The following is a 22,056-nucleotide window of genomic DNA, read 5'->3' on the forward strand; positions in this document are numbered from 1 at the left end:
TGGGAGGTTCGCCGACTCCCAGGATCGGACCCTAATACGAATGCAAATTACGCCTGCGCATAGTCTTCATGGGAGTTTTATTTAGGGAATGCTGCGTTTACACGGAACGATTATCGTTTGAATTTTTGCAATAACGATCGCATTTGAGCCATAATCGTTCCGTGTAAACGCAGCAAACCATCAAGCGACGAGCGAGAAAACTTTCATTTTGATCTTTCAACATGTTCTCCAATCGTCGTTCGTTAAAAATTCGCAGATCGCTTCGTGTAAACAGTCTTTCAAAGATTCACCCTATGTGAAAGATGGGCTTAAGCGATCTTAAAAACGATCGCAATAACGATTTTTCTTACGAGTTTTCGAACAATTTTTCTATTAATTTATTTGTCTAAATGCTGATAGTTATAAAAACCAAATTGTTGCTTCAAAATCGTTAAATGATCGATTGGGCTAATTATCGCTTCGTGTAAACGCAGCAGAAGACAGAATAATAAGTGCGAACTCAGAGACACCTGACAAGTTCACCATGGTCCAGGCTGAACAATCTCAGAGCAATTACAATGCCAGGAATAAAACCACAGAACGTCTAGTTCAATCACTTCCAGCACTTTCACGTTCTAGGACATGGTGTAGATCAGTGATTTTCAACCTTTTTTGAGCCGCGGCACACTTTTTATACTTAAAAAATCCCGGGGCACACCACCAACCAAAATGCCACAAAATGACACTAAAACAGTACATATTATACATATAGTTAATAATATAGATTCTAACTGTATTTATACTCACTCAGTGTGAAACCTGGGCCTGTTTTCTTCTCCCCCCTGTGCTTCTCTCCACCATACTTCTCTCCACCATACTTCTCTCCACCATACTTCTCTCCACCATACTTCTCTCCACCATACTTCTCTCCACCATACTTCTCTCCACCATACTTCTCTCCACCATACTTCTCTCCACCATACTTCTCTCCACCATACTTCTCTCCACCATACTTCTCTCCACCATACTTCTCTCCACCATACTTCTCTCCCCCCTGCTTCTCTCCCATCCCCATGTTTCTCTCACCCATCCCCATGTTTCTCTCACCCATCCCCATGTTTCTCTCACCCATCCCCATGTTTCTCTCACCCATCCCCATGTTTCTCTCACCCATCCCCATGTTTCTCTCACCCATCCCCATGTTTCTCTCACCCATCCCCATGTTTCTCTCACCCATCCCCATGTTTCTCTCACCCATCCCCATGTTTCTCTCCTCCATGCTTCTCTCCCCCCTGCTTGTCTCCTGTGCTTCTCTCCACCATACTTCTCTCCCCCCTGCTTCTCTCCTGTGCTTCTCTCCACCATACTTCCCGGACGTGCTCTTCCAATCAGCGGAGACCGGGAGCGTGGTGCGCTGCGGCGGGCCGTAGCGCACACATTGATTGGATGCGTGCATCACGGCCCGCCGCAGCGCGCCACGCTCCCGGTCTCCGCTAATTGGATAGGAGGAGCACGTCCGGGCGCTACAGGCGGCCAGTAGGTGAGTCGGACAGCAGCAGCGGGGCGATCTGCAGGGGCACCATAGTTTGGGGAACTTTTCCCGCAGCACACCCGACCATGTGTAGCGGCACACTGGTTGAAAATCACTGGTGTAGATTATCCAGACACATCACATTAAGTACTTCATATACCCCCAGATAAAAAGCAGAGACTCACGGGAAATGGGAAGGTGTTAGCCACAATCTGCTAAGTATAAAATAAAATGTATAGAATTTGTAGTAACTGTATATATGTGTATATGTATGTATATCTAGCATAGGCCTTACGGGCCCCCAGCTACAAAGAAAGGGTTGTGTCATTGATCTCATATGTCCATACAGCTCATCCTATTAGCAGGGGAGCCATCTGTCCTCCAGCTGTTGCAAAACTAAACTTCCCATCATGCCTGGACAGCCAAAGGCTGATGGGAATTGTAGTTCTGCAACAGCTGGCGGGCAGAAGGTTCCTCATCACTGCTAATAGGATTTGTTGACACATTGGGGGAGATTTATCAAACATGGTGTAAAGTCAAACTGGCTCAGTCGCCCCTAGCAACCAATCAGATTCCACCTTTCATTCCTCACAGACTCTTTGGAAAATGAAAGGTGGAATCTGATTGGTTGTTAGGGGCAACTGAGACAGTTTTACTTTACACCATGTTTAATAAATCTCCCCCATAGTGTTTGGGTGATTACAACAAAGGACAGCCCGGGACTGTGACTACTCCGGCAACAGGGTCAGCCAAATGCCTAGTTGAGCTGAATTTGCATACAGCACAGGACTTTATCAGAGTAGGTTTGCAGGGTATACTGGGCAGGGACGTAAGCAATAGATATATGAGATATATATATATATATACTAAAAAAAAAAATCAAATCAACTGGTGTCAGAAAGTGGCAGAGATTTGTAATTTACTTCTATTAAAAAAAAATCTTGAGTCTTTCAATAATTATCAGCTGCTGTATATCCTGCAGGAAGTAGTGTATTCTTTCCAGTCTGACACAGTGCTCTCTGCTGCCACCTCTGTTTATATCAGGAACTGACCAGAGCAGCAGCAAATCCCTACAGAAAACCTCTCCTGCTCTCCAGACTGGAAAAAACACCACTTGCTGCAGGACACACAGCAGCTAATAAGTACTGGAAGATTTTTTGAATAGAAGTAAATTACAAATATCTGGCACCAGTTGATTTTAAAGATAAAAATATTTGTGAAGTACCCCTTTAAAGAGGATGTACCACCCGGTACATCCTCTTTAACCTGAAGCCACAGAGCGATCGGCGCCGGCACGGGAAAGCCGATGCCACGGTCCGTTTTTCGGACCGCGGCCCAATTCCCATGTACGGCGCCGTTCGATCCAGCCTGTGCTGAAGCACTGGAGGTTGGCCTACCCACCCCCAGTGGGAGGGAATTCCCTCCCCTGTATGACCCGGCTTGCTTCGAATGAATGCAGCTGCATCATACAGGGGAGGGAATTCCCTCCCACTGGGGGCGGGCCGGCCGACCTTCAGTGCTTCAGCACCGGCCGGTACCGCTGGATCGAACGGCTCCGTGCACGGGAATCGGGCGGCAGTACGAAAAACGGACCGCAGCACCGGCTTCCCTGTGCCGGCACCGATCGATCTGTGGCTTCAGGTTAAAGAGGATGTACATCCTCTTTAATAATGTCAGTTTTAGTCAAAAGTAATACTGTTGCGAGTCCTGGTCTGACTAGTTCTAATGATTCAAACAAACACATATATATATATATATATACACACATACCAATATAGAACAAATCTATATGATGCTTTCCGTCTGAGACACAAGAACTGTGGTCGAGCTAGGAGACTCAAAAATAAATGGCCTTAAAGGAGTATTCCCATCTTAAAAAATTAGCACCTTTCCCTATAGTCAAAAATAGCAAGCTTATCAGTGGGGGTCCAACCGCTGGGATCTCCCCCGATCCCAATAGCGGGGACAAAATAATTGCTCAATGGAGCTTCCAGGGGACAATTTCAAGTGGGTAGAACAACCCCCCCGGACTGATCAGCCTGTTATCCCCTACACCAGGGGTAGGTAACCTTGGCTCTCCAGCTGCTGCAAAACTACAACTCCCATCATGCCTGTACAGCCAAAGCTTTAACTTTAAGGTTCCCTACCCCTGCCCTATCCCATTGACATGGGATAAATTCTTGATAGTATAATAGTAAACACATGCTGTAAATTACATGATATGGGATAGATAGATGTCAAGAAGCTCCAGCCTTGCCCTAAATAAACAATGAGGCCAAAGCAGAGGCGACCCCATGTGTTAGCTCTCATATGACAGAAGTTACAACCCACGTGCTCCTTTGTTTCCAACATATGTCTATAAACCTATAGCACTTCAGCCCACAATCCATATACACTATACCTATGTAGGTATATAAGTATAAGCCAATATTATACGAATGTATATATGAGCCAATATTATACAGATGACTGTATGGATACATTTATCTTATAACTTTACGTTACCAACTTCTACATACAAATATCTCATCACCATGCAGAATAACCTATAGAGCAGAAAACATCCTATACAACGTAACCACCTAATACAAGGAAAAATTGGCTTATTACCACCGCCAATCCAGGACTTGGTAAATCTTGTTAGAGGGATTAACCCAGGGCAGATTTAGTTACAGAAGACAACTAATAATACACGTGTAGCAAGAGACAGATACATCCTGTACAATGTTTAAAGGGCATCTCCATCCCCCAGCAGTGTAGGAAGGCGGCAGTGCGTGGGATCCGGTGTAACGTCAGGGTGACATAGGATGGCATTGTGTATACTTATATCCCAGCCAAACAAAAGCAGCAGAGCTGCAATAGCCCAAACCTCTGCAGTGTTACCAGAGCTATAGGACTGAGCAGGATAGTACCACCTCCCTCCTGTGAGTTTGAATTGGAGGACACATGGACACAGACAAGCCTGCTCCTATTAGGTGCATTGCATGGATGATGCCTGGGCTTACCCCGTAGGTTGCTCTCCTGGCTGTATGGAGGTGCTGTAGGGGTGACATTGCCAGAATGTGGAGAGATCAGGGGAGAACGTTCATCAATACCATCAGCAGCCATGACTGCAGCAGCTGCAGCTCCAGCAGAGGGGAGGGAAGGAGGCTGCTTCTCATGATGTGCATGTCACAGGGCTGGCAATCACAAGGAGAAGAGGGGGAGGAGACCGCCGCCAAGACATCCTCCCACCTCACACAGAGTCTGGGCCACGAGAAACAGGGCAATTTTATGATGCATGGAAAATCAGACAGTAAAACGGCAGCATTTCTCTGAATATATCATGTGTCTTTAGGATTTATTTCAGTGTTTAGGATTTTTTTTGTGTTTTTCAAGTCGTATAGGAAAAAAGCCATAAAAAAGTTTAAAAAAGCATAAAAAGTAAAGAAACATGCAGTGTGTAAATCCAAGCCAAGGCTATGTTCCCAAGCAGTATTTTTCTCAGTATTTTACAACCAAAACCAAGCGTAGCTTGAAAACACAGAAAGGATCTGTTCACACACTGTTGAAATTGAGTGGATGGCCGTCATTTGATGGCAAATAATTGCTGTTATTTTAAAACTGCGGCCGTTGTTTGCCATTTAATGATGTCCATTCATTCAATTTCAACAGTGTGTGAACATACCCTTTCTGTGTTTTAATTCCACTCCTGGTTTTGGTTGAAAAATACTGACTAAATTACTGAGCAAATACTGTGGGAACATAGCCTCATTGAACTTGTTCCACAGATAACAGTAGCATATGTGGTGTTCTTACGTGGTATGCCTATTGAACAGCTCCATAAATTATCATTAGTTGTGTACAATGCGTCATAAAAATACATGTAATATGAAAGAGAAAAAAAAATTCTGCTGTATAAATAATAATTTGGGCGCATGCTCACTCCACTCCCAGACATAGTGGTGTGAAACATGATACAGTGCGCTTCACTCCCAAGCAGGCTGCCCAATCCAAATCACTGCAGAAGATGGACTCCATTACAGATTTAGGCTATGTTCACACTTCGTAAGAGACTGGTCGTTCTGTGAACGGCCAGTCTCTGAAAAAATCATCCCGGCCAGTACTGCAGTACCGTCCGGATGATCTTTATGGCCGCAGAGTTCTGATGCGGGCACATCCGTGCGTGCCCGCATGAAAACTCCCCACAGCACACTATGGAGCGAGTGGCCTGATCCGCTCGCTCCACAGTGTGCACTGACATGGTTTTCTGTGGCCGCTATTCAATGAATAGCAGCCGCAGAAAACTGACATGCTGCTAGGCATCCAGGCCGAAGCGTATACCATGTGTATATGCTCCGTCTGAGATCCCATAGACAGCAATGCAATGTATATTCTCGTAATAATCACGGCCAATGGCCATCCACTCAATTTCAACAGTGTGTGAACATAGCCTGTGTGTGTTTTCAATCCACTCCTGGTTTTGGTTGCAATATGAGGACAAAAATACTGACTGAAATATACTGTGTGTGAACCCAGCCTTAACTTGCATCGCTGTTAGGGGTAGCTGTAATTACCTTCAGTAACTATTGGGACAATGATTAAAGTTCTGGGGACTACAGTTGTAGCGTTTTCCCTTGACGAAACCGCCAAACTGGTGTATGGAGTCTTATAAGAAGGTTTCAGAAGCCTTTCACATCTCTTGAATATTATGGGGTATAGATGGTGTCACAGTGGTAATGTAGACAGTGTTGAAGGGTTTCATTCATACATTTGTATCTGAATATAAGGATTGCTGCTTGTCATGGCTCTACACAATATGTCTTGTAACTTTAGACCATAGCAGCATCTGGAATCCTGATTTTGACTATATAGAGAAACATCTTACGTCTGTTAGTGATAAGACTTGTCCTATACAATTTCCTTACACTATGATGAGTAGCAGAACAGCATGTTCTAAATACATTGATCAGGCGGAGCACAAAGCTAATATCAAACAGATAGCGTCACAGGGGTTGAGGCGGTCTGAAAATCTCCTGCATCTTTGGAGGAGGCATTAATATGGGTGGCTTATCCTTAGGAAAAAAAGACAATGTTAGATTGGGGTTCTTCTCCCTGCACGTCTGCCATAACTGACTGAAGGGGCTAAAACGCTTGATCCTTCTCACTGGATAGTGGCTGTGCCTTGCTCGCGGTGGTGCCTGGTATTGTAGCGCAATGCTATTGACTTAAAAAAAAACGGGCTGCACTACAAGGCACAGCCACTCACTTCCAAATGAAGGCTGGGGTGTAAGGCTTCTGTGAGAATAATTACTTACTCACCTCTAAACTTCACCATGCTTCTCTTTGCCAAACTCTACTGCAGACACAAAACCCACTATATAATTCCAATGCCTATCAATGAGGTTTGGTCATGCAGCGTGTAGAGATAACAACCTATGGCCAGCTCGCAGTACACAAACGCTTTGCCGAGGTCTTCATTCACTCTAGTTGTCTCTTTCCCAGAAGGCGCTGAAATAAGGATTGGAACAAGTTATGGTGCGTTTACACAGGCAGATTTATCTGACAGATTTTTGAAGCCAAAGCCAGGCACAGACCATAAACAGGGAACGGGTCATAAAGGAAAGACTGAGATTTCTTCTCTTTTCAAATCCATTCCTGGTTTTGGCTTCCAAAATCTGTCAGATAAATCTGCCTGTGTAAATGCGCGATTAGCAAATAGACAGCCATTGTGTGAGTATCCCTCATAATTGTCAATTTTGTAGTCACAAGGAGCTGAACTAGTCCTTTGCTGTATTTGGAAATGTGTAATTTTCAGTGCAGTATTTAGTGGACTGAATATTTATGGTTAGGCTTTGACTTGTAGTGTATCATGCCCATCCTCACATATGTCCTATATTGGTTAATAATTCCCATTACTTTAAAGGGAAACTGTCAACTAGAAAAGATATCCCAAACTGCTTACATAGCTATATAGCTGTGTAAGCAGTGAGTCTATCCTTATAGTATCACAGTTTTTTTTTTTTGCAAAAATCAATAGTCCAGGCAATTTTAATAAACTTTGTTATTGGATTTATTAGGCAAATATGCCATTATCTGCATTCAAAAAGACTTTTCCCAGGTCCCTCCCCCTCCTCCTCTCTCTCTCTCTCATTCACTGCTCATTATCAGGAAATCTCGACTCTGTTACATCAGTTGAGCCCTGTCTAACCTATGGAGAGGGGAGGGGGAGGAGGGAGATTAGTCACCAGCAGAGAGCAGAGAACAAAGGATTACACAGCGGGAGCTGTATGAAAGCCGGTATTCAGAGGTCAGAGAGGTCAGTGCTGACTTCAAAGATAGCACGGTGATGAAGCTGTAAATTAACTCTTTGTTGTCCTGTTTTGGTGCCTCATCTCCCTCCACCCCTCCCCTCTCCATAGAAAAACATAAAGACAGGGGGGAGAGCTTCAAACTGCTTTCTCATGATAAAAATGCATTTTTCGGCTAATAAACCCAATTGCAAAGTTTCTTAAAATTGCCTGTCGATTGATTTCTGCAAAAAAAAAAGTTTAAACGACAGTGACACTTTAACTTTATTGTTGTTGTCTGAGGCTGCAATCGCCAAAAAAAAAAGTGAAGTGTCACAGAGGTGTGTCCAGGGCACTGAGGTGCACAGATGCGCTCTGACCATCCCCCTATGACACTACAAGGCAGCGACAAGAAAGCATTTTTCTGGGTGACAGCAGCCTCAGACAACTACAATAAAGTTATGGATAGCCTCACTGCTTATATAGCTCTGTACCTATGTGAGCAGTTTGGGGCATCTTTTTAGCTGACATTTTCCAGCGAATGTACCACTAGTACACGTAGACCGATGCAGGAATGCTAATGCCACGGTACTTTTTATAAATTGCAGCCCGATTCCTGCGCACGGTGTCTGTCTATTCCATAGCATAGCCAGGCATGATACACTGGGGGCGGGCCCGCTGCCGCCCACTGTGATGATCTGCCCTCCCCACTGTGACACAGCTCCATTAGAATCAATGAAGAGATGTCATGGAGAAGAGATCGTCACACTGGGGGCCAGCAGGCCCACCTCCAGTACTTCATGCCTGGCCGGTGCTCAGGAATAGGCCAGCACTGTGCGTAGGAACTAGGCTGCGGATCAAAAAAAGGGACCTCGGCACCAACATCCCCGCACTGGTCTAATCATGTGAAAAACAAAAAAGCGATATACTAATGGTACATTCGCTTTAACTTTGTCAGGTACTCCAAGGTATATGGTTCTTATTTGCATTTGATGTCTTTATTAACTGAATCTTATTTTCTTCTGTATTTAGAAAAAGTTTGTGAATCAGATGTTAGGCTCAGTTTGGAGCATACAGCTTTTCCTTCACATCACCTTCTTGTAAAATGGAGGACACGTGTGTAAAAAAAAATGTAACTTCTTAAATTCAATGGGGCCCCATGGACTCTGTTCACGCCTATTGGTGCAGATGTCCGTACAGCCACCGTGAACCTAGCTTAATACATACAGAAATGTTTTCTATCTGCTCCTCAATAAGCTCACTCTTCCTGATGCCACAGATTGTTTTGGGGACTGCTTAAAGGGGTTATCCAGCGCTACAAAAACATGGCCACTTTCCCCCCTACTGTTGTCTCCAGTTCAGGTGTGGTTTGCAATTAAGCTCCATTTACTTCAAAACCCACCCAATCAGGAGACAAGAGTAGGGGGAAAGTGGCCATGTTTTTGTAGCGCTGGATAACCCCTTTAAGCACTTGTTTAACTTCCATGTTTTATCTGTGCAATATTGTCGTCCTTGTGGATCTATTCTGTGATTGATGCCTATCTCTGTACGTATACCTGTACAGAAAGGCTGTCAATCACTGATTAGGACTGCCCACTGGACACTTAAGAACACAGTAAGCTGTGATTTAGATCAATAATTTACAAGTTATACTGTATCCTCTCCTACAAAACTATTAGGCAAATGCATGAAACAGCCTGAAAAATTGTTGCCCCTAGCAACCTACTACAGGGCATTTCTTAAAAGCAGAATACAAAGAAAAAGCTAAGCTGTGGCTGCTATGGGCAAAAGACAAGTTTTATAAATCTGCCTATATATATAAATATATATATATATATATATATATATATATATATATATATATATATATATATATATACATTAACCTTCTTTGTTACTCCTGCTCTAGAACAGGCTGTAGATCATATAATAATATACAGTAATTCTACAGCTACCTGAATAGTCTCAAAAGATAAAAATGATTTTTGCCCTAATCCAAGATGGCCGCCTGCGCCTCCCTTAACTGGCGACTACTGATTACGTACCCATGGCGCTCGGCTATGACGATCCAGGGTGATGTGTAAAGGGTGAGCCAGTTAGGAAAACGATGAGCTGACCAATAACCAATAGCAAGAGCCTTGGGCCGCACTCTGATTGGCTGTGTTACAGAGCGGAGCTGACGGGGGAGGCAGTGACGTCATGCCCGTGAGAAGCGTCAGTGCGGTGATGTGTGGAAGGTGACGGTGTGCCGGGCAGCATGGAGGATGAGGATGGCGGCTCGGAGGAGGCAGTGCTGCTCAAGCGGCACCGCAAGGAGAAGAAGGAACTGCAGGGTGAGAGCGGCCTCCTCCTATATTATACTGCATATGGAGAATCATAGCGCTGCGTGCTGTGGCGTCATGTATCTGCGCTATATACACGGCCAGTGCTGGAAGGACAGGACAGGGGATAACAGCAAGCCGTAAAGCAGTGTTCTCTACTGGCAAGGCATTATGGGAGTTGTAGTTTTGCAATAGCCATAGGTCCGGGAACGGTGCATAGAACGCTCTAAAAGGGGTATTCCTATCTCATAACGATGGCGTGTCAGTAGGATATGGTTACTGGGGGTTCGACCACCTTATACATCCTCATCCTGAAGGGGGCGCCCTATTCTGCAGTGAGTAGTTCAGGAAAGGGGCCACAGCTCTGAATCCTGGTCTGGGAGCTTGGGCCCCTGTCAGTAATGAGGTGATTGTATATTCTAGCATTGTGTCATCCCTCTCTATCTGAGAGCACAGACCCTATTTAAAGGGATTGTCTTCTCTAATGTAACTGTAGCGCCATTTCTGATTGTACTTCCACAAAACCAGTATTCTCATTTCACACAAAGCAGCTCTATGGGACTCCCCATCTGTCCCAGGAACACAAGAGAACTGGTGGACAGCTTTCCCTGTATAAGCATGTCCTCAGAGATAGCTGTCAGCTACTGACCGCCTACCTGACTACACAGCACATGGGGAGCCGAGATTTACAGGAACAACTGACTCCTCCCATAAAACCATATATCCATCAGCTCGGCTCCTCCTGCTGTATACCATGCTGCCTGTAGATCAGACTTATTATTCAGCAGGACAGGATCCCTTTTAATAAAAAAGCAAAGTATAAGTCTTTTGAGTCCCTAACCAAACACTGTGTGTAACGCAAACCCTGCAAAGTGTGTGCAAGCAGGGAAGGGGGGCCATGGAATGGCCTCGCAACCCCAATGTCACAGGACCAAACCTGCAGGCACCGCCGGCGGAGAAAGCGGCCATCACTCCGGTGCAGTGGTGAGTAGTAAGACCTTGTTCAGACTTGTGTTGCTTGGTGGCTGCTTTCTCTGACTGCGGCGCCTGCTGGGTTTGGGGGGGACCCTTGGTGTTTGGTCCTGTGACATCGGGGTTGCAGGGCATTCTGCACCCCACCCTTACCTGCTTGCACTCTCTTTGCGGGGTTAGCAGTTGCTGACCGACACAGTGTTGAGTTAGTGTAGGGACTCATGTGAACCAGGAGACCTGCATGTGGTACATGAAGCAATATGGTTTGATCAAATATATACCAACATCCTGGCGTTGGTTTTTAAATGTAGCAATAGTGTCAGCCATAGGTGTGAGGTGCAGCAGCTGCTTTCTCTCTATGACAGAGGTCTTAAGGGGGTTTTCCTACTTTAGGGTATGTGCAAACTGAGGAATCAGTTAGACTCCATTCTATGCACAGGCAGATTCCGCTGTCCCCCGAAGAATGATAAGCAGACGGCGGAATCTGAATGAAGTATGGCACGGGTGGAGATGTGCAGGGGGCAAGCTGTGGAATCCATGGCGGGTGATCCACCTAGATTCCTCAGTGTGCACATACCCTAGAGGTCTCTCTGTAAGGGCATGTAGCTGCCCTCAAACCACCGATACCGCACTGTAGAGGTACTCACGCAGTTTCAGGCCTGTCTTCCGGTGTCGGAATTTTGAAGAAGAAATACTTTAATTGCAGCAGCGGCGTGGGGAGTCACTGTAGTGTGACCTAGGCCTGCAGCTCCTCTCTCCCCGCATCCACAAGACTGTCTGGATAACAGTAGGAAGTTGTTGCTCTGCTCATCGTGGATCCTGGAAGGACAAGGCATCATTCCCTATTATATGCTTGTCTGTATAGTCACATATTTCACTTTCTTTTTTTCTTTTCTTTTCAGCTAAGATTCAGAGCATGAAAAACTGTGTGCCTAAGAACGACAAGAAGAAAAGAAAACAGCTGACAGATGACATTGCCAAGATGGAAGCAGAACTGGAGGAAAGACACAAGCAGGAGCTAGCGGCTCTGTCTCAGAAACAGCCTGCTGAAACAGACGTGAGCGATCCCTGTGCCGATTCTTAACATTGAGTTAATGTCAAACACAAAGTCAGAACTGTGAAATATTCCCATTGAAATTTTGGCCTGAGCCATAGGATGTTATCGAAATGTAATGCTCACATATATGACTGAAGTGCGGATGTTGCCTATCTAACCTTTCTGTGAAGTTCTTTTAAAAGTCACAAAACTTTTGACGTCATAGAGACATGTCAAAAGTTTTAATTTGTTCGGGCCTGAGTGTTCAGACCCATACCGATCGGGAGATAGAACAGGGAGAAGACGGGCTTCAGAACGTCCTCTCTCGGCTCTGAGTTACGTGATCAGTCGGACTCCATAGAGCTCCATTATACGTCCGACTGATCACTTGACTCTGCAGCCCGTCTTCCTCTGGCTCCATCTCCCGATCTGAACACTCAGATCTGGACCGATCAAAACTTTTGACATGTCTCTATGACATTATCAACTAACAATAGTCCCTAAAAATACCTTGTCTAAACACAGTAAACATATTATTATATATATGAATGCTGGACATATAATATGTCAAAAGTTTTGTGATGTGACAATGACACTTTAAGTTCCAGCATGCTAGCAAAACCCTTTTCCAGTCTGACATTCACATTATGACCACCAGGAGGCACACACACAGACATATAGTATGGCCTAATTCCCCTTCTGAGTATAATGGAATCTTGCAACATGGTATATTTAGCCAATAGGAAAATTGAAGGGTGTCAACATCTGTATAGTACCGTATCTGCAATGGATTTCACGCTGTGAGTTTGCAGCGAAATCCGATGCGGATACCAAACTTTTTATTTTCAATGAGATTACATTACATTGTCATCCTGCTGTATGTAAATGCCAACCCCCCCCGCCCAGAGCATACTGTACCTGATCCACGCTCTGGCTGCATCTGCGGCTCCCAAAAGTCCTGCCCAGCCAGTCAGTGTACGGCCCCGCCGAAGTCACTGACTGGCTGAGCGGGACCTCCCAGAGAATGCGCTGCAGCCGGGGCATAGGCCAGGTACAGTGTGCTCTGGGTGGTGGCCGCGGTTTAAGGGGGCATTTACATACAGCAGGGTGACAATCCTGCTGAGAGTATGTAATCTCGTTGAAAATGACAGTTTGGTATCAGCAGTGGATTTCGCTGCAAACTCACAGCATGAAATCCACCGTGTAGACGGTATGTGTGAACCTAGCCTAAAGGTACTTTTCAGAATAAGAAGTCCGATTTTGTCCAGATAAGAAGGATCAGTGTTGTATTTCTGTATTACCTAGCCACAGGTATACAGCTAGCAATAAACCACAGCTATATGTTACCTCTGGCAGTAAGGACACTGGTTAGGTTTGCATAGATGTTGTGTGTAATGTATCAGATGAACAAGCAGACATGTAAATCTCTTTGTTCTTGTCTCAGGAGAAGAACATTTCTAATGGAGTCACCAACTTAGATCTTGGAAATGAAGCCCCTGTTCAGCAGACCCGCATGTCTAAGGCACAGAAGAGACGGGTGAGATGACTGCATGGATTCCATACTGCACTTTAGTGTTGGGGGCCAGCATGTGTGTGAAGATGGCTTCCAGACCCCTGATCTGTAGTGTGGGATTGTTGTGTATCAGCGCTGTTAGGGCATCTTAGACATAAGGCTCTCAGTATGTGACCTTACAACCTGCATACATGTTTGGTGTCCACAGTATTCAATGTCATTAGTTTTATCATGTTGACCTGTATTTGCTCTCCTTATAGGATAAGAAGGCCGCCCTAGAAAAAGAAAGAGAGGAGCGCATAGCAGAGGCTGAAATTGAAAACCTGAGTGGAGCTCGGCACCTGGAAAGTCAGAAACTGGCTGAGATCCTGTCTGAGAGACAGCTGCAGATCAGGCAGATCCCAACAGACGGCCACTGCATGTACAGGGCCATCGAACACCAGCTGAAGGAACGTGATAGTAACCTCACCCTGACCAGTCTCAGACGCCACACCGCAGACTACATGCAGAGCCACACAGAGGACTTCCTCCCCTTTCTAACCAATTCTGTCACAGGGGAAATGTACACTCAAGGTGAGATGGCTACAGAGTTTGGGGTGGAGGCAGGCTACAAGTATAAAACGGTTAGGGTATGTTCACTCATACTTAAGCCCCTATTACACTGGTCGTTTAGAGGAGCAAACGAGCGCTCTCAGCGCTCGTTTGCTCCTCGTTCCCCCCTCGCTGCCGCCGCTATTCAACGCGGCTGCAGCGAGCGGGTGAGTGCGAGAGGGGCGGCGGTGCTCCTATTCAACGGAGCGACAGCAGCAGATCGTTGCTGTATCAGTCGCTTGTTTTTCAACATGTTGAAAAACAAGCGACTGCAACGATCAGCCGACATGAACGATGTCGGCTGATCGTTGCACTCTATTCCACGGCACGATTATCGTCCGTAGCGGCTGATATCCGTTCCGTGGAATAGGGCTCTTTTTTCTTCTGGGGATTTGGCCAATCAACATAATAGCTGAAATCTGCACCAAAATCAAATCCGCAGCAATGTTTTACTGACAGATCTACTCTTGTGTGTAATAGTGGTATATTTTAAGAGCAGTATATTACAGGACACATCTCCTATGTAAGAACAGTATATTACAGGACACATCTCCTATGTAAGAACAGTATATTACAGGACACATTTCCTATGTAAGAGCAGTATATTACAGGACACATCTCCTATGTAATAGCAGTATATTACAGGACACATCTCCTATGTAAGAGCAGTATATTACAGGACACATTTCCTATGTAAGAGCAGTATATTACAGGACACATCTCCTATGTAAGAACAGTATTTTACAGGACACATTTCCTATGGATGGGCAGTATATTACAGGACACCTCTCCTATGTAACAGCACGTAGTGATGTCACGATACCAGAATTTTGAGTTTGATACCAATACCAACTTTTTTTTTTCAATGCTTGATACCAATTCGATACTTAATAAATTATATATTTTTTTTTTTTTAAAAACACAAGAGTAGAGATCCCCCCCGACTGTCAGGTCTGTACGAACCATATTACTTTATAAATAAAGTTTCCATTATTTAAAATAAATGTTCTTAAAAAAAATAGCCCTATTCTGATTCTTAACATGGCTATGGGGCAATCTGTAGTTTTATTTAGTACCACGTTTTTATGTGGTACTGAATTTGGTGGTTTCTCCGCTTGCACCATTTACCGCGTGTCATCAGGAAGGTGATAATCTTATAATATGCACAATAACACTTCAGCTATCAGGGGGGATGATGGGAACTGTAGCCATGTGATACACCCTTTAGCTATCGGGGATGATGGGAACTGTAGTCATGTGATACACTTCAGCTATCAGGGGGATGATGGGAACTGTAGTCATGTAACACACACTTCAGCTATCAGGGGGGATGGTGGGAACTGTAGTCATGTAACACACACTTCAGCTATCAGGGGGGATGGTGGGAACTGTAGTCATGTAACACTTCAGCTATCAGGGGGGATGATGGGAACTGTAGTCATGTAACACTTCAGCTATCAGGGGGGATGATGGGAACTGTAGTCATGTAACACTTCAGCTATCAGGGGGGATGATGGGAACTGTAGTCATGTAACACTTCAGCTATCAGGGGGGATGATGGGAACTGTAGTCATGTAACACTTCAGCTATCAGGGGGGATGATGGGAACTGTAGTCATGTAACACACACTTCAGCTATCAGGGGGGATGATGGGAACTGTAGTCATGTAATACACTTCAGCTATCAGGGGGATGATGGGAACTGTAGTCATGTAATACACTTCAGCTATCAGGGGGATGATGGGAACTGTAGTCATGTAACACACACTTCAGCTATCAGGGCGATGGTGGGGGTTGTAGTCATGTAACACACACACTTCAGCTATCAGGGATGATGGGAACTGTAGTCATGTAACACACACTTCAGCTATCAGGGCGATGGTGGGGGTTGTAGTCATGTAACACACACACTTCAGCTATCAGGGATGATGGGGTTGTTGTCATGTAACACACACTTCAGCTATCAGGGGGATGATGGGAACTGTAGTCATGTAACACACACTTCAGCTATCAGGGCGATGGTGGGGGTTGTAGTCATGTAACACACACACTTCAGCTATCAGGGATGATGGGAACTGTAGTCATGTAACACACACTTCAGCTATCAGGGCGATGGTGGGGGTTGTAGTCATGTAACACACACACTTCAGCTATCAGGGATGATGGGGTTGTTGTCATGTAACACACACTTCAGCTATCAGGGGGGATGATGGGGGTTGCAATTGCACTATTCTAGCTGGATTCGGGCGGCAGAGTAATGTGCAGGCTACCGCCCCCTCCCCTTCACAGTCGCAGCCAGGCCGACCTTTTGCTCACCCCCCACATTGCTGATGCCGGCCCCGGGAGTGTCCTGGCGGCCCGGCCTCACAGCTACCTCCTGTCAGATCTCCTCCTCGCCTCCCCCACCTCCAGCCTTCTCCTGCGTTCTCCTCTCCTGGACCGTGCAGCTCTCAGCCGCTCTCCTCCCTCTCCTGCCGCCGACCCTGTGCTGCCCCTCTGCCCTTGTCAGACACTCACCGGCCCAGCTGTGTCTCATGCTCGGTGCCTGTGGAGGGGGGGGAAGGTCCTCATCTTAGCCCATAGGACCCGCAGTGACACACACGTGTCCCGGGGCTGGCGATGTCAGAGGCAGGAGCGGCGACCTAAAATTTGCCGGCGGCAGCTGCATGGTAGGTGGATGATCTGGGCCCGAGTGAGCGCGCAGGGTCCCGGGTCTGTGTTCGCAGGGGTGGCACAGAGAGAACATGACAGGCGCTCAGGTAGCCGCCTGTCATGTTCTCGGCACTATATGTTAAACTACGCTATTTTGTAGTTTAACATAAAGTATTGATACCAGGATATCCTGGTATCGAACCGTTTTTTTGCCCCAAAAATCGATAGTAGTATCGATTTTTCGGTGCATCGTGCATCCCTAAACAGCAGTATAATACAGGACACATCTATATAACAGCAGTATATTACAGGACACATCTATATAACAGCAGTATATTACAGGACACATCTCCTATGTAAGAGCAGTATATTACAGGCCACATCTCCTATGTAACAGCAGTATATTACAGGCCACATCTTCTATGTAACAGCAGTATAATACAGGACACATCTCCTATGTAACAGCAGTATATTAGATGACACATCTCCTATGTATGAGCAGTATATTACAGGCCACATCTCCTATGTAACAGCAGTATATTACAGGACTCACTATTAGAATGAGGAAAAGATGCATCAGTGTATGTAGTTGATCTGCAGTGTACAGTATTACTCCAGTGTATTCCTGTATTACACAGATGAATTTGAGAAGTATTGCACTGAAGTGGCAAACACACCAGCCTGGGGAGGCCAGCTAGAGGTAAGTCATGTGGACTATTGACAGCCTTTCTAATCTAAAGGTGTGAATCGGGTACAGACCAAATCACAGTAAGGGGTGTGACAAAAAAAAATCTAACTTTTAATTATCAATATTAAAATTTAAATACCCCCACAAACATAGACTAACATACACAAAGCATATATGTAGCCACTGTAGTAAACACACTGCAACCAACCAACACACCATGTGCTGCTGAAAAAAACAGGGTCAAGTATTTCTGTCAGTCTTTATATGTTATGGTGAGAAGCATCAGAAATTTTAAACCATTTAGAGTAAGATTGTATATACAAGGCAGGGACCAACTTACCCTATTATGCCCTGTTGCAATGTTTGTATGTAAACTACCTCTGCTCGCACAGGGTGGAGCGGGGCACTCGCCCAAATAAGGGCGACCCCTACCCTGATCTACCCCTTGGTATGGCCCTAAGTCACCAACTTAGGTCCCTTACCTCTGACGTGGTTCCTCTGGGCTGCCGGAATCCTCAGGGAGGTGGGGATGCAAAGAGGAGAAGGGAACAATTACATGTGGGCTTAAAGGGGTACTCCAGTGTGGGGGCACTTTTGCGCTGGGACCAGGGACAAGGTGGCTGAGGGAAAAGACGTCCACTCACCTCCCCGGTTCCAGTGGCGGGTCCCGCATCGCGGCACTCCAATGCCCGGCCGCTTCCAGGTGTCTGACACGGGCCCGAGACGTGACGTCTCAGGTCCGCTCAGCCACTCAGTGAAGGAGGTGGGATCCCTTAGGATCTTATTGAGCCTATTTCATCTCTAATGTAGAAAAGTATAAAATACATATTTGAAATATAGGTTTTGATTTTGTCTATTTTAAAGCTTCGGGCCCTATCGCACATACTGCAGACTCCTATAGAGGTTATCCAGGCTGACGCCTCACCTATTATCATTGGGGAAGAGTATTCAAGCAAGCCGATAACTGTAGTGTGAGTATCTTAATATCTTCCATAGACAATGAATGGAGTGGTGGTGCACACCCTGCTGCTTCTTTCTGGTGGTACATTCAGGTCCCTGTTTCTGAGATTACAGAGGGTCTCAAAGGTTGGACCCCTATGCATCAGATACTTCTCCCCAAAGTGTTAGCGGCTGGAATGTAGTGCTGGGGGATATGGCAAAAAAAATTTAAATCTTGAAAAAATTTTTGGGACAATTCTCGATTTAAATCTTTTTTTTTTTTTTTTGCTAAACTGAATTTTTCTCGCAGCGTCAGATACTATTTTAATGACGTTTGAGACAACAACTGTATTGCTTCCCAGTGTAACAGTGCTCCCCGTGACTGGGGCAGACTGAGGGGGACAGGGGCAGGAGTGCACATAGCCCCCCCTCCTCTCACCCCGGCACACAGGTTCCCCTCCCAGCCACACATGCAGGTCCCCGATCTCAGGAGGAGGCAGCAGGGACTGCAGGATAGGGTGATTACTGGAGCTGTACAGCAGGATCCAATCCCGCTCTACAGCTGCAGTCCCTGCTGTTTCCTCCAGAGATCGGGGAGCGGGATGCTGTGTGTAAGGGGCGGGGGCAGGTCAATAGCTCCTGGAGGCCGCCCGCGCCGCATCTCTCTGGACTATTCGGCCACCCGCCTGACACTGTACCACACCGCCCCTCTCTGAACTGCCCGCAATGATTTTTTGTGAAGATCGGATTTACGATTTTCACAAAAAAATTAAATCAACGCTAAAAATTCTGGGCAAATTCATTAGATTAATCGCCCAGCCCTACTGGAATGCACTTTTAAAGCGCAACTATAATTTTTTTTTTTTTTTTAGTTAGCCTAGGGCATGATAATTTTTGCAATTTATAGTAATAATGAAAAGTAAACCGTTTTAAAAAAAAATACATGCAGATGAATGTCCCCTCAGAGCTGTGTTTGGCTCTGAGCTACTTGTTTAAAGCTGTCCTACATTCCTGAAAATCCGTACTCTGCCAAAGCAGCAGTTTTGTATGGATTCTCAGATAGGTCCCCGCCCAAGTCCCGCCCCCTCCCTTCATACCTTCCCTGCAGCCTTGGCACTGTGGCTGCTGTCTTCATGGCTGCCCCGCCGGTGTGGCCAGTCCCCCCTTCAGTCTCATCACTGCTGATTCATGACGACTGTTGTCAGGCAGCGGTGTGCCTGAGCCATCAGGGCCACGGGCACCTCTCCGGTGCCGACCGCCATGTTACTGGGCCCTCTGCAATACTGCCGTTGCTGCTGCTCCCCCCCCTTCCCTCTCATGACACCCAGTGCATAGTTGCCAACAGTCCCGGGTATGACCCAGTAAGCCCCGCCCCCATCACGGTAGGCGCCGGGGCTCTTTGGGTCATATCCGGGACTGTTGGCAACTATGCCAGTGCCGCTCCGATGCCCGGTGACAGGTCCTGGGTCTGATAAATTCTACTCTCTGCCCTGCCGCAGCCGTGCCCCAGTGAGCCTGGCTCCCCCTCCCTCTCATCATCCCCTCTCACTCTCATCATCCCTCTTATTATGCCAACTCCCTCCACCTTGCCCCTTCATCACCTCTTACACCCCCCCCAACCTTTCTTCCCCCTCCCCTCCTCATTCTAAAAAAATTTGCACACCCAAAAAAAGTTGACAAGTTTATATAATTCTCCTCCACTTGCTTATATTTCAGTTAATCACCTAAAAGGGTTAATAAAGGTCCTATGGATTGTTTTGATTTCTTTGAGGGGTAAAGTTTTAAAATGATGTGCTTTATGGGGGCATTCACACACACCGGATCTGCAGCAGATTTGATGCTGTGTTCAGTTATTTAGATCGGATCTGCTGCGATATGGTGTGTATGAAGCTACCCTTATGGGGTTTCTAACACACTTTAGAAATAAACTAGTGCGGAGGGCGAGGAGAGGCCACGCCCACTTTGTCAGCTAGGATAAAAATTCATTTATTCTTCTGAGCCAAACAACTAGTGATATCTTAGCGAGCGCACAAGCTATCAACACAGTTTATGGCTCTTTTTAAAGGGTAACACATGGGCTTTTTAACAGAGTAATTTTATTTTTTGGCTATCTAAATTATAGTTACGCTTTAAGTTATGCTAATGCATGTAGACTCCAAAGATTATGCTTATACTAGAGTTTTCCTTTAAGGTAGACAGTTCTTTTAAAGGAGTTGTACACCCAAAAATTTTTTGTTTCAAATCAACTGCTGCCATAAAGATCTGTAATTTACTTTTATTAAAAAATCTCAAGCATTCCAGTACTTATCAGCTGCTGTATGCCCAGCAGGAAATTGTATTATTTCCAGTCTGGAGAGCAGGAGAGGTTTTCTATGGGGATTTGCTGCTGCTCTGGACAGTTCCTGACATTGACAGAGGAGGCAACAGAGTACAGTGTCAGACAGGAAAGAAAACACCACTTCCTGCCGGACTTACAGCAGCTGATAAGTACTGTAAGACTTAAGATTTTTTTTATAGAAGTGAATTACAAATCTCTGGCACTTTATGGCACCAGTTGATTTGAAAGAAAAAAAAAAATTGGTGAACAACCCCTTTAATGGTTGTAATTTATTCCTTGATATATTACCATGGTATTCTATAATGGAAACATTCACAGTCCCTTTTTTTTTCTCCCTAGATATATGCGACATGCTTATGGACTGGGAGAGCATTATAACTCTGTAGAACCACTAAGTGTAACTCCTGCTGAGTAGTTCTCTGTGCCAAAGATGTATTGCTGCTCAAGGCCACAATAACATTTTCCCATAAAACAGAGCTTATGTCTCCTGGTCTGTGGTATGGGAAGGCAGCCATTGCACCACCTGAATATTAACTAAAGAAATAAAAAATCATGTGATGGAGTAGAATGTGGGCGGTCGGCACCTGGACACACGGATTATGCAGACTGCCACGGTAATAAACCACAGCACTTTAAGATGAACATAGACAAACTCCTCAGTACATCAGTTTCGATAGTAGTGTGTCTGTCATGGATGCATTTAATATTGTTGGTCATCCTAAAAGAATAAATTATTTTTTCTTCTAAAACTTCTTCCTTGTCATGGATTAAAATTACAAATCTTAGATGAATGGGGGTTTATATATATATATACCGCACACAATGCTATGCTAGGTAACGTACACATGCCACAGAGTATTAAGGTTATGATTAAAGCCAAATCAAGTGATAAGAATTACAGTATGTACTTGCTCTGTCAGATCTGATGGTGATGAGAGAGGTCTCGATTTTAGAATTGGAGCAGACAGGTAAGCAATACTATATGCTTCTGCAACAGTTTTTCCCCCTTTTAAGAGGGGGTACATCAAATTAAAGGGGGAGAAACTGCTGCAGTAGCATATAGTATTGCTTACCTGTCTGCTCCAATTCAACAATAGACAAAAATCCATTTGTATGGGGGTCTTATTTCCTGTTTGAGCAGTTACACATCACTATAATTCCCAGAATGCATTGCTTTCCCTCCGCTGTTCATCAGTCCTCCCGCCCTACCTACTCCTACGAGTTCCCT

General features: G+C 45.4%; 2 protein-coding genes across 6 annotated transcripts in view; one reads left to right on the forward strand and one right to left on the reverse strand.

The window, feature by feature from the left end:
- PIP4P2 (phosphatidylinositol-4,5-bisphosphate 4-phosphatase 2) overlaps positions 1–10,193 on the reverse strand; it is a 38,633-nt gene extending 28,440 nt beyond the window's left edge. The window contains exons 1-2 of one of the 3 annotated variants that reach the window (XM_069957368.1): positions 9,825–10,193; positions 6,812–7,000 (exon numbers count right to left, since the gene is read on the reverse strand). In XM_069957368.1, the coding sequence (XP_069813469.1) occupies positions 6,812–6,827 (16 nt within the window). In that variant the 5' untranslated portion in view covers positions 6,828–7,000; positions 9,825–10,193. Of the gene's footprint in view, positions 1–4,515; positions 4,675–6,811; positions 7,001–9,734; positions 9,801–9,824 lie in introns of those variants that run through there. The other 2 variants (XM_069957369.1, XM_069957367.1) reach the window with 2 other exon arrangements.
- On the forward strand, positions 2,243–21,577 carry OTUD6B (OTU deubiquitinase 6B). 3 transcript variants are annotated; one of them, XM_069957365.1, is made up of 7 exons: positions 2,243–2,309; positions 11,975–12,129; positions 13,553–13,645; positions 13,882–14,194; positions 17,502–17,563; positions 18,416–18,522; positions 21,168–21,577. In XM_069957365.1, exons 2-7 carry the CDS (start codon positions 11,989–11,991, stop codon positions 21,241–21,243), a joined length of 792 nt encoding a protein of 263 aa, XP_069813466.1. In that variant the 5' UTR covers positions 2,243–2,309; positions 11,975–11,988; the 3' UTR covers positions 21,244–21,577. The 3 variants fall into 3 exon arrangements, with proteins under 3 accessions (XP_069813466.1, XP_069813467.1, XP_069813465.1); XM_069957364.1 differs by lacking the exon at positions 2,243–2,309 and adding an exon at positions 9,928–10,112; XM_069957366.1 differs by lacking the exons at positions 2,243–2,309; positions 18,416–18,522 and adding an exon at positions 9,924–10,112.
- Positions 21,578–22,056: the final 479 nt, after the last annotated feature.

This window comes from Dendropsophus ebraccatus, chromosome 2 (assembly GCF_027789765.1).
Source record: "Dendropsophus ebraccatus isolate aDenEbr1 chromosome 2, aDenEbr1.pat, whole genome shotgun sequence".
Classification (NCBI taxonomy): Eukaryota; Metazoa; Chordata; class Amphibia; order Anura; family Hylidae; genus Dendropsophus; species Dendropsophus ebraccatus.